The 12367-nt window shown below is 37.9% G+C and overlaps 1 protein-coding gene across 2 annotated transcripts in view; it reads left to right on the top strand.

The window, feature by feature from the left end:
* Positions 1–12367, top strand: part of Cntn4 (contactin 4) — a 456937-nt gene that overhangs the window by 182602 nt on the left and 261968 nt on the right. For both annotated transcript variants that reach the window (XM_013010395.1, XM_013010396.1), the window contains 2 exons: positions 3075–3201; positions 11979–12154. In XM_013010395.1, the coding sequence (XP_012865849.1) occupies positions 3075–3201; positions 11979–12154 (303 nt within the window). The remainder of the gene's footprint in view (positions 1–3074; positions 3202–11978; positions 12155–12367) is intronic.

The raw sequence follows: 12367 nt of genomic DNA, 5'->3' as shown, positions 1-12367 counted from the left end.
TCCCTTTCATCTAGGAGTCAACGTGTGCTGAAATAGCATCTCTACGTGTGATCAAGCAAAGATGTGTTGGTTAGACTTTGTCCTCCCCCGAAAAAAGTCTAAAATGAGTCTAAAGCCAGTGTTGCCCAATGGCCTGTTCTTGGGAACTAGAGTGCTAGGAACAGAAGCGTGGGTGATTTCAGTTATCGAACTTGATTGTGAAAAGGAATGATGCAGAGATGGCTGGGCGCCTCTGGCTCATGCCTGTAATCCTAGCTACTCAGGTGTTGATTTGAAGCTAAGCCTGGGCAGGACAGTCCGTAAGACACTAATCTCCATTTAACCAGCAAAAAGCTGAGCATGGAGCTATGACTCAAGTGTATAGAGTGCCAGCCTTGAGTGGAAAAGCTACGGGGGAGTGTCCAGGTCTTGAGTTTAAACCAGAATAAAAGAAGGAGAAGGAGAAGCAGAGAGAGAGGGAAGAGGAGTGGGAGGGGGAAGAAGAGGAGGGGGAAAGACAGACAGACAAACAGAAAGACAGAGAGAGAGAGGGAGAGAGAGAGAGAGACTAGAGGATTTGATTGAAGTCCAGATTCATGGATTCCAGATTCTTCTAGCCCAGTGTATCTGACCCAGGTTTACTAAAACACATATGCTATGATCTACATTCTAACTTTGAGACATATTTAACTTGAATTTTCTACTATTTTCTGAAATAGTCCTTTAAGCCTTTAAAATGAAAATCATTCTTTCAGTTGCATAAGGCAAGTTACAAAGCTAAGGCTTTGAAGGTGGTAGGAACACAGTGCTTTGCATGTGTCTCTCAGACACATGACAGTCACTCTGTGTGTGGCTAGATCTCTTGAGTATATGCATCCTAAGAGTACCTCTCCTGGACTCTGGCTCCCTCTTAGGTATCTCCATGTTCTGGCAAAGTAAAGTAACTCCTTTTCTCAAAATTATTTGTAACCCAAGTCTAAAAGTTTAAAAGCTAGGATATCTGTTTTCTACACCTGGACTGCTAAACTTACTAAAATCTGTCCCCTCCATCTGTGTGAAACCAAATAGCTGGAGCATGAAGGGCTGTGGATTTCCTCAGATGAGAACTGAAATATCTTTTCTCTTATGCTAATGTTAATTTTCAAGAAGGGAGCTCGGTTAACCAAGAGAAATAAAACTTTAGATGGAGTATGTTATTTATAGCGAAGGCAGAGCATCATTATTATCAATTCTTGTTACAAAATACACTGGAAAAAAATATCCTTTTTGTTATTTAAATACGGCTGGGCTACATTGAGAAATAGTACAGATGTTAATCCAGAGCTTCCAGCTGCATCCTGGGTAATCATTATTGTGTTTTATTCTTATTTGGAATTACTAGTAATAGACTATATTTCTGTATGAAATTCAAATCAGGGAGCACCAATGAATTGAGATGATTGATATTATATACACACATACATAATTCTAGAATTGGAAAACAACAATGGAAATATTTCTCTCTTAGAGGAAAAATCTACTCAACTAGCTGCTATGTTAGTGATCTTGATGAAAAGAACATTTTTTCATTTAAGTAGATGTGCCAAAAATTTACTCATTTCTTCACAGTTGGAATGAACTAACCCTTGACCAGTCATCTAAATTTGTTTTGAAAATATCTATGTAATTGTTGAAAATCTGAAATGTAAATAGTTGGATTCTGCAATATATGGATTTGGTCCACCAGTATTGGAAAAAATGCACACTTGGGTGCTTTTATTCTGGGCTTTTATTTGTTTGCTTTCATAGATTCTGTTTTCTTGGTTTAAGTTTCTTACTGACTTAGAATTTTATATATAGAACTAGGAGAGAAGTTGGTAATGGGAATATAATTTACAGCATCTCTGGATGCACATTTTTTTGCTGCTGGTCCTGGGGCTTGAACTCAGGGCCTGGGGCTGTCACTGAACTTTTTGGCTCAAGGTTAGCTCTCTACCACTTGAGCCACAGCTCCACCTCTAGTTCTTTCTGGTGATAAATTTTGGAGATAACAGTCTCATATTTTTCCTTCTTTGGGCTGGCTTTGAACCATGATCCTCAGATCTTAGCCTCCTGAGTAGCTAGGACTACAGGTGTGAGCTACTGGTGACTGGCTACACTTTCCCATTTTTAACCCACGTGGCTGACTTAGTAGTTGATTCACCATTGCATTATACTTCCTGGTCCTTCCGCACCTTCAGAGAATTACTCCTAATTCTCTGTAATAGACTAAAGTTCTGTTTGGTTAGGTTTTCTTCTTATATTTTCTGCTGTTCCAACTTTAACTTGAAGCATTTTGGTTTGTTCTTAAATCTGAATTATATATCTTCAAAGAAATGAGCTTGAGCTTTTGATCTTGATCACCTGGATTCCCAAACCAACCTGATTAATTTTCTTCTGTCCCTGGCATATATGCCAAGCATACATGCATGGGGGCCCTTAGTGGGTACAAAAAATAGAGAAACTTTACTATAGATAATTTTTCAGTGCAGACTATATAAGGTGTGTATGTGTAAAACACATACAATAATATACTACACTATAATAAATATAATACAATACCATGTAATATATAAGCTGTTTTAAGACATTTTGTAAATATTATGCTATACTAAATGCATATATTAAGACCATCTATATCATATAGTTCTTGTTATTAACACATTTTAAAAATGATCATGGCCAGTTTCCAATTACGTGTTCACTTATAGAGCATAAGAGATGTTAATGTGATGACATTACACAGCCTTCCAAAGTGACAGCACAGCACAAAAGGGAAATTGGAGGTCCAATTTTTGAACTGAGTAGGGGGAGTTAGAGCAAATAGACTCAGGAAGGAAGAGGAGTAGCCAGCCAGGCTGGCTGAGACTTGACAGCCAAAGTGACCAATCAGAAAGAAGACAGCCAAGGCTTTACTTTGTCTTAGCCCACCTGAAGTCCGTCTTCGTGGGGAATGGCATGCAGAAGCTGACACTGAGTGCGCAGCTCTGAATTTCGTGGGAGGGTTTTGTTTGTTTCTGCTGTGGTGCTGTAGCCAGTCGTGGCTTCATTCTGCACATTTTCTCTTCTCATTTCAGATGACTATACACTTCATGGGCCCGTTTTTGTTCAAGAACCAAGTCATGTCATGTTCCCTTTGGAGTCTGAGGAGAAAAAAGTGAAGCTCAATTGTGAAGTGAAGGGGAATCCAAAACCTCATATCAGGTGTGTTGGTTTGAGCTCCTGCATGCAGTTCCTATTATAAAAACCAGCAAATACTTACATAGCACTGATTTCAGAGGGAGCTTTTAGAAAGGCATCATAGAATACCCTGGGAAATCTGAATAAATGATTGTTTCAAGAAAACAGTGCCAACGTCTTAGTACTGGGGATTAAACAGTCAGATTGATATTCTTTAAAAATATTAACAATTCCTGCTAAATATTCATAAAAATTACCAAATTTAAATGTTTCAGCAAACCGTTGAATAAATAGGACATACTCTAGTCCAAAAGTGGTTTTGTAAGCAGCACAGGAAGCTAAACACTAAAGGTAGTCATCACCTTGATGAACTAGGTGATCTGAGCTTTGCCTTTTGCCATTCCATAGTCACTAGGATAGCAAGAAAAATGCTGGGTCAGCTGACAGGACATGTTAATGAAAAAAATCCCAAAATAAGTAATAAATTCACCTTCCCATAGGACTGTAAAGCAAAGATATTCATTTATTTCATAACATAATTCTGAGTGGTTTTCATTACAAATGAGATGTAGCTAAAAGAAAATTAGTAAGTATATGACTACTCTGAAGAAATTTTCCCCAGGCAGTAGAAACAGACTACAAGAAGCAAAAATGTATATATATATATATATATATATATATATATATATGTTTGTGTCTATGTGTGTGAAGAAAATTAATCAGTATGCTAAAGATACACCCAGACCATTGTTTTTTATAGCATTACTCACAATAGCTAAGATATAGAATCAACTGGGTGTCCATGAACAGATAAGTAGATCAAGACAGTGCAATATATACCCATAGAATACTGTTCATACACAGAAATGAATGAAATTCTGACACCCTCAGCAGCGTACATAGAGCTGGAGGGATGCATGCAAGGAGGAAAAGAGAAGCATAGGAAGTCAGGTGGGGCACATTCTTCCTTGCCTGCCAATCTACAGAGCTGACCTCACGGAATTTGAGAGGAGAACAGCAGCGATCAGGGTCTATGAGGGACAAGAAAGAGAGAGAGAGAGAAGGGAGGAGAGGAGAGGAGAGGAGAAGAGGGTAGAGAAGAGAATGGTAGAGGAAGGAAGGAGTTGAATAACAAATATGACAAATAAAACTAGATAAGATGACTAAGACCTAGTGTTCTGCAACACAACAGCATTACGATGAATTGTGTATCTCAGCATAGCTAGAAGGGAGGACATTGAACTTTCCCAACACAAATGCTGATTGCACTATTTTGACCATTGAGTGTTATATACATGTATCAAAATATCACATTTGACCCCATATACATGTATCATTTTTATTCATCGGTAGGAAATCAATGGAAAAATAACAAAATAAACAAAAATTTAAATCATAACAATAATAGAAATAAGTTAAAAAGAGGTGTGCTGGACAAAGAATCATCTGTGTGGCAAATATTTTTTATTTAAGAATAAAATTGGAAGAATAAAAGTGGAAGAAATAATTGTATTGTTAAATCTCATAGAATTCACAAACTTTATAGACCATGATAATGACAATTTGCCTTCTGAAGGGTAAAATGTGTTTGTGACTTTAACTATCATTATTCCAAATACTTCACTGTGAAGTATGTGAAATTAATGTAATCACATAATCTCAATTTAAAAAGAAAAGAAAAATGAGAGAAGGGATGGGTTAGGAGTGATGGGTGACAATGTTGTCAAACACCTTGAAAAAATAAGAATAAAATTGAACCTGTACTTCATAGCATACACAAGAATCAGTTTCAGGTGTATAGAAAATTTCGATGGGCATTTAAAATGATTTAAATAGAAAACAGGCATATATATTTATAACTGTGGAAGAGGAAAAATTTCTTAAACATGACTGAGAGTACAAATTGTAAAAGAAAATATTTAACTTCATTAATATTGAGAACTTCTATTCAAAGTAATAGACTGAGAGACAGTCAAGTACAGAGTGGTAGAGATATTTGTAATTTATTTGTTACTGTTGAAGGATTGATATCAGAATTTTTTTAATTTTCTATAAATCAAAATGTAAAAAAATAGCAATCAAGTGAGAACAAGAACCAAACAGCTGACCAAGCTCCTTCAAAAAAACAAAACAAAAAAAAATGAAGTGCCGGGCGCTGGTGGCTCACGCCTGTAATCGTAGCTACTCAGGAGGCTGAGATCTGAGGATCGTGGTTCAAAGACAGCCTGGGCAGGCAAGGCCATGAGACACTTATCTCCAATAAACCACTCAGAAAACTGGAAGTAGCACTGTGGCTCAAGTGGTACAGCGCTCGCCTTGAGCTGTAAAAAGAGTTCAAACCCCATGACCCACAAAAAAATGAAATAAATATAGAAGACTTTATCATTAGTGAACAGAAACATAAAAGGAAAATGAATCTTAGAGGACTGACAGTAGAGACATGGAACAAATAGAACCCTTAAATTTTTCTGGTAGTAATTGTATTGGTAAAAGCCACAGGGCAGTAAAAGCAGCATCCTGCGGTAAAACTAAAGATATATTCACCTTTGGAGCGAGTTGGCTTAATTTCATAATATATTCAGAAGTGAACATTAACTGGGATGTTCATGCAAGGTAACCTCTTACTGTTGTGAAGATAAGGGAATCACAGCTGCATTTAACCCAGAAGTGGAACAAAATAAACCTGAAGGTACAGAATGAGTTATAGCACAGTACTAAGCATGATTATGCATTAAGTTCAAAAGTGTGTAAGACCGATTGGTTATTTAAGAGTGGAAAAATGTAAGCTTTGCTCTCTCAAAGTTTTCCACTGGGCCTGAGATTTCAATGGACCTAAAACAAACCAAAGCAAAGAAAGTATAGAAATTTATTGAAAACTGGTTTGATATAGCCAAGGAAGCTTCAATAGGAAAGGACCTAAATAGGTGACTGGACACTGATGCAATGCATTGGACCGTAAATAATCGGGAGACACAATTGTGAGACAGCAGCTAAGTTATGTGAGAAGACTAGGAGAAAATATGTTTGCCAGGGCCTTTTCGCTGAGTCAGCTTCCAGTCGTTGATGGTTAGGAATGTTTGTGTACAGAAAAAAATGGCACTTTTCCTCTAGGAATTTCATCTCCTGCACTTAGAAACTGAATGAAGATTATAGTGATCACCTAACAGTTGCTTTTCAAAAGGCTTTAACCCAAATAGGCCAGAGTGGCATTTGGAGGTGATTCTTTTAACAGATACAACCATACCTGTAAAAAAAAAAAATCATTTAAAACATTATGGAGGGGCTGGGAAAGTGGCTCAGTGGTAGAGCGCTTGCCTTGCATGCTCAAAGCCCTGGGTTCGATTCCTCAGCACCACATAAGCAAAAAGAAAAAAGCTGGAAGTGGCACTGTGGCTCAAGTGGTAGAGTGCTAGCCTTGAGCTGAAGAGCTGAGGGACAGTGCCCAGGCCCAGAGTTCAGGTCCCACGACCGGACCCAAAAAAAAAAAAAAACATTATGGAATAAAGTCCAAATTGAAGATAATGATTAATCACTACAGTGGAATCATTGTAATCACAATAGATACCAGAGATGTCAACAGTAATGATGGGATTCTTTTCCTTAGACATGGATCTTCGTTGACTCATGATTCTTTATTACTTATTTCTAATAAAGATTATTTTGCCTATATTCAAAGTTAATGAATGGATTAAACATTGAGCTAATTTTAGGTAACAGTAAAAGAAGTGAGACCATTTAATAACTGAATGTTAAAAAAATATGTATATCATAATATAGAAATAGAAAAAAAAGAAATAAGTAGATCATAAAATCAAATGGTATTATTAAGAAGGAGTCACAAGAGTACATAGTGTTATATTGTTTGTTACTGCTGTATTTTGTTGTTGTTGACTCTCCTGGAGCTTGAATGCAGGGACTAGGAGCTGTCCCTTAACTTCTTAGCTCAAGGCTGTTACTTTGCCACTGGAACCATGCCTCCACTCTGGCTTCTTTTTCTGGTTAATTGGAGATCAGAGTCTCATGGACTTTCCTGCTTTGCCTGGCTTTGAACCATGATCCTCAGATCTCAGCCTCTAAGTGGGGAGGCTTACAACAGAAGCCAACAGTGCCTGGCTCAGGATTTTGCTTGCTTTTTGTTTCATTTATGGTACTGGCAACCAAACTAAGAACCTCACATATAGCTGGGCAAGGAAGGGCTCTGCCATTGAGCTCTGTCCTTCGCCCACTAGTCTATAAGCAGGTAAAAGACTCAGACATCCTATAGGAGTTCAACGTATTTACATGGTGGAGATTATTTTAGAATTGATGTGCTTCTTTATTCATCTATTCAAACATTTCATCATTTATCCATCCAGCCACTCAATCATCTCCAACTATGAATTCTAAGGTACTTGGAGTAGGCTCTTCCTTGAACTGGATCTCAGATCTGGGCCTCCTAAGTACTGGATCTGTAACTGTATTAGATTAGGATTCTTTAAAAAAAAAATACATCCTCTGAGAAAACAGTATTAACCATTACATCACACAGATACAATGTCCCAGCTCCTGCCTAGGTTTGAGGTACTTAGAGCTTATGAACTACTAGTGATCATTTGAGGACTGCCCAGCTATAGAAATAGTTGGCATGCCACCATGTCAATGTGAGTAATATGTGCTCAGGATGTGATCATCATATAAGAAAGTCTAATGAGAGGTAGGGAGGAAAGATGTCAGGCAAGTTTTCATAGGAGATGTTTTAACTCTTTTTGAAAGGCCACATGCTCTATTGCCACCCACTTGAGAAAAAAGTACATTCCAGAAATGGACTCTCCAGGCTGGAATCCATAATTAGAGTGAGCCTGTAATTTATCACCCAATACAGGACACAGTTGGAGAGGGAAAGGAAGACCAGTGTTAATGATTATTTTGTGACAGTGGCTGAAAACCCAGCAGTGCCCCCAAGCAAACCAAAACAAGCAGTTACTCTGTGTCTGATCCAGTCAACTCCAGGCTAAATCTATGATTTGAAAATGCATTAGATAGTCAACACAAATGTAAGCGCCAAAGGTGTCTAGATATATGGAGATGAGGAGTTAACTAATCGCAGTTTGGGTACACAGCCAAGTGGAAGTTCAGATGTTAGCCAGAAATGAAAACAAATTTTACGGCAGGATTTGCCAGAGTTGCTGCTTTGTTTTTTCTCCAAACTGTGACCTTTAATTAACATTGCGTTTGGTTAACATTGTGTTTTTAGATAGAGGGGCTTGCCTTGTTATTTAAAACAAGCCTGGAAAGAGAAACCTATTATGCTTTTTGTCTTTTTTTTTTAAGATTGCTAGGAAAAAGCTGAGGGCTTTTCATCAAAGGCACTTGCAATTCCTTACAGTGTAGTTGGCTTGCCTTTAGCCCTTTAGTAGTTTCCTCTGGATGTAATAGCTATCTGGTACCTAGGAGTTTAAAATCTGCTTCCTATTGAAGGAAAGAGGAAGAGGAAGAAGGGGAAGATCTGGCCATTTCAGCTGTGTGTCAGGTGAACTTCTTCAGTCTGGCTGACTCACCAGGTTGAACAAGGAAGAGAAAGTCCAAAGTGAGCTCTCCCAGGGGATCTTCAGCATCTGGTTTTTCGTGGTTACAGCCTTGCTGACCTTTTTGCTTTGTGTTTATTCCCTTGGCGGAGTCTTGTCTTTTCTTTCTTTCCCACCCCTTCGTTTTGAAAGGATTGACCCAGACTTAGAAAAATTTCAGAAGTTTTGAATCTCACCAACTTCCCTTGTATTAAAAGTTCCCTCAGGACAAATGACATTACTTATTTCACTCAGGATCCATTTCTACACAGCAAAACCTTCCAATACTAGGTTGCAGTACTTTCTCTCTGAGTTTCCAGTGAACAAATTCCAAGTCAAGAAAAAACAAAAAAACAAGACTTGCCTCTCCCTTAGTATTAAGTTCAATCAGTTATCAGTTTAAAGAGAGACGAGAGAGAGGAGAAAGAGAGGAAAGGAAGACTGAGAGGGAGGGAGAGAGAGCCAATTTGCTATAGCAATTCAGAAATCAGCTTAGGAGACACCCATTTGTCTTGCCTCCTGGCAAAATCTCTTATTTGCTCCAAATAAGCATTGCGTCTGTATTACCAATACTTAACAGATCACTCACACATTGAAGGTAAAAATGTGACTTTTTCAAGTGTTTCACTATGCAATGAGATAAGGAATTCAGGCCAACCCACATTCAATTGGCATGAACATTGACTGCCTGGCTATAAAACCTGGTATAATGCTTTGTAATAGAGACCCAAAAGCATTTCTCCGAAAGCCCTTTATTTTCTAAATAATCCCTTCTCTTTTGCTGTTTGTATGTAAAAGCAGGCACTAAAGTAGATGAACTGACTTTGTGCACAGCATTTTAGTTGAGATGACTAGTGCAGGCAAACCTACAGAGATGTTATTATTCCCACAAATGCTCTTCTCAAAAGGCTCACTTGGTTCCTTTCTCAAAATCCACACTCTGCTTGCAGCTCACATTATATTGCAATTTCCTCTTTGAGTTCTTAGATTTGTCATATTAAATCGTTCTACTATCATTTGAAGTGAGAGTTATCGCCAGGACGTGATCGAGTGACTAAAAGCAAATGTCTAGGGCTGGCAGTCTGTTCTAGAGATTCATGCACACATATACCTATTGGAATATAACCCGACGGTTCTCTTTATTGCTTATTACTTCTTGTCTGTGTCAGAGCACCAAGAGAATTACTGCCAATCCTAAAAACATTGTCAGTTTCTAATGCCCAACTTCTTATAAACAAACACATAAAGAGCTATGTCCTATTTTTGTGTCTCCGATTTTTCCTCCCCCTTCTGTTTCTGGATTTCTGTATTTCAAAGACCCAGAGGTGAATACACATTTACTGCTATGCTGTGGTGTACTAGAATGCCTCATACATTGCGTATGCTCAAAACTCAAATATCCAGCAAAAAAGTAAAATGTTAAGTCAATTAAATCCCACAAGTGTTATTAAACACAGTGAAGGTCAAGTCTTCAGTGGCTAAAGTATAAATGCAAAAGTGACTTTGGTACTAGGGGCCTGTGGCTCACTCCAATAATCCTAGCTACTCAGGACATTGAGAGTTCAAAGTCAGGCAGAAGTATCCATGAGACTCTTTATCTCCAATTAACCAGCAAAAATCTGGAAATGGAGGTATACCTCAGATGGTATAGTGCCAGCCTTGAATGAAAATGTTAAAGAGTGCCCTGGCACTGAATTCAAGTCCTAGTACCAACACACACACAAACACACAAACACACACACACACACACAGAGTGATTTGGGAAATGTATCTATAAAGTGAAGACAGCAATCCTACATAAAAAAATAGGCAGTTTTCTGTGGGACAGCCACATTGATTAATTTTGATTAGTAATATAGGAAAAGACTTGATTGGAAGAAGTGCCCCTTAAGACTGATTTGTGAGAAGATGCATATCTGCTTTTGCTGATACCAATTAGCCAAAATCTTGAGCCTAATATGGAAATGTAACTAGAGTGCCCTGGAATCAAAAGATGCACAAGTCTGTTAAAACACAAATCCCCCCCTCTCTCATACACATACACACACACACACACACACGTGCACACACACACACACACACACACTTGCCTAAAGAAATGGTAATGTTCAATATGTTAAGGAAATAAAGCTAACATTTTTCATAGATTATAGGTGTGAACCACCACCTTTCATTAGCCCTTGTGTTTATTTGAATCACTTTTCTCTGTGCTACTGTATTATTTTAAATCTCCCAGCATGATTGCTACTGTGAGCTTCTTAATAATTCACAAAGTCCATCTAACACAATGTTAGTTTAGGGTTTATGAGGATGGGGAAAATATATAATAGTCACTCAATTGTGAGGTAGTAGGTTTTGTTTTGTGAAGTACTTGAAGGAGAAAGGAATTATGGGAGAAGATGATTGGAACAAGGTTTCATAGGTACTAATTCTCCACTAATGGCTCAACTTCCAAGAGATGATTTGGTTAAAGTAACTTCTCATTCAATGGAATGTTGGCTAGAGAAAAAAAATTGTGAATCTTCTTACCAAAGCTTTGCTTTTGAAATTATGTGAGTCACATTAAAATGTATTGGGCTGCTGTACTCAGATTTCACAGGTAATCCCAATAGATAAACAGAAGAAAAGCAAAACATATTTTTCTGTCAGATATCTAATAGCCTGACAGGCAGTTTTCTGGGCACTTGACTGATGTGTTGATAGCCAGTGACTGTGGAGATCCTCAACGTGATTCACAGTTCTGGCAATCTGGTCGCTCAAGCAGAACTCTAGATCAATAGAGTTCCCCACTTTCGTCATATTAAGGACCAAATCAAAGCAACTCTGTTGCAATTGCACCAAATATTCAGCAATCTACCTGAAAGTGATGCATTCTGTCATTTGTCTAGACCAATTTAGAGAATGACTGAAAATGAGAAAAAGGGACTTTCACTGGAGAGTTCTATTTGAAGGAAGTTGCAAGAGGTGCTCTAGGAAACGTGGACCCCTGCAAAAAGTTAAGTGCATAGCTTGCATCCTCAGGAATCACAAAGCAGACTTTAGCTTTTTACTATCACCATTTATTTTACAGGACATGCTCTCTGCCTGGCCTCTTTTAAAGTGTTTTATACAGCCATGGCTACATTTCTGATTTTTTAAAACAGTTTTTAAAAAGATCACAAGTGTTTCATGCTATGAGTAGTTTTTGTACATTTTAGACAATTGAGAACTATTGATTGATACTTCAAGGCTTGATCTGCTGGCATTTTCGTACTATAGGTGGAAGGTAAATGGAACAGACGTTGACATTGGTATGGATTTCCGCTACAGTGTTGTGGAAGGCAGCTTGTTGATCAATAACCCCAATAAAACCCAAGATGCCGGAACGTACCAGTGCATAGCAACAAACTCGTTTGGGACCATTGTTAGCAGAGAAGCAAAGCTGCAGTTTGCTTGTAAGTAGCAATTATATCCTACTGCAAATGTAACTTGGACTTTTTGTATCATTGGACCCATAATGCTTTCAAACAGTTTTGTTTGAAAAACCAAACAGATTTTAATTGGTTATATGATCTTCTTTACCATTTTTTTCATATTTTAGAAGGATCTCTTTCATAGGAAAAGTTGTACCTATGAATGAGAAGGTGTATGCTTCTGTCTTCCTAAGT

This window comes from Dipodomys ordii, unplaced genomic scaffold (assembly GCF_000151885.1).
Source record: "Dipodomys ordii isolate 6190 unplaced genomic scaffold, Dord_2.0 Scaffold12, whole genome shotgun sequence".
Classification (NCBI taxonomy): Eukaryota; Metazoa; Chordata; class Mammalia; order Rodentia; family Heteromyidae; genus Dipodomys; species Dipodomys ordii.
The sequence above is the reverse complement of the archived record's forward strand: the minus strand, read 5'-3'. Positions and strand labels throughout refer to the sequence as shown.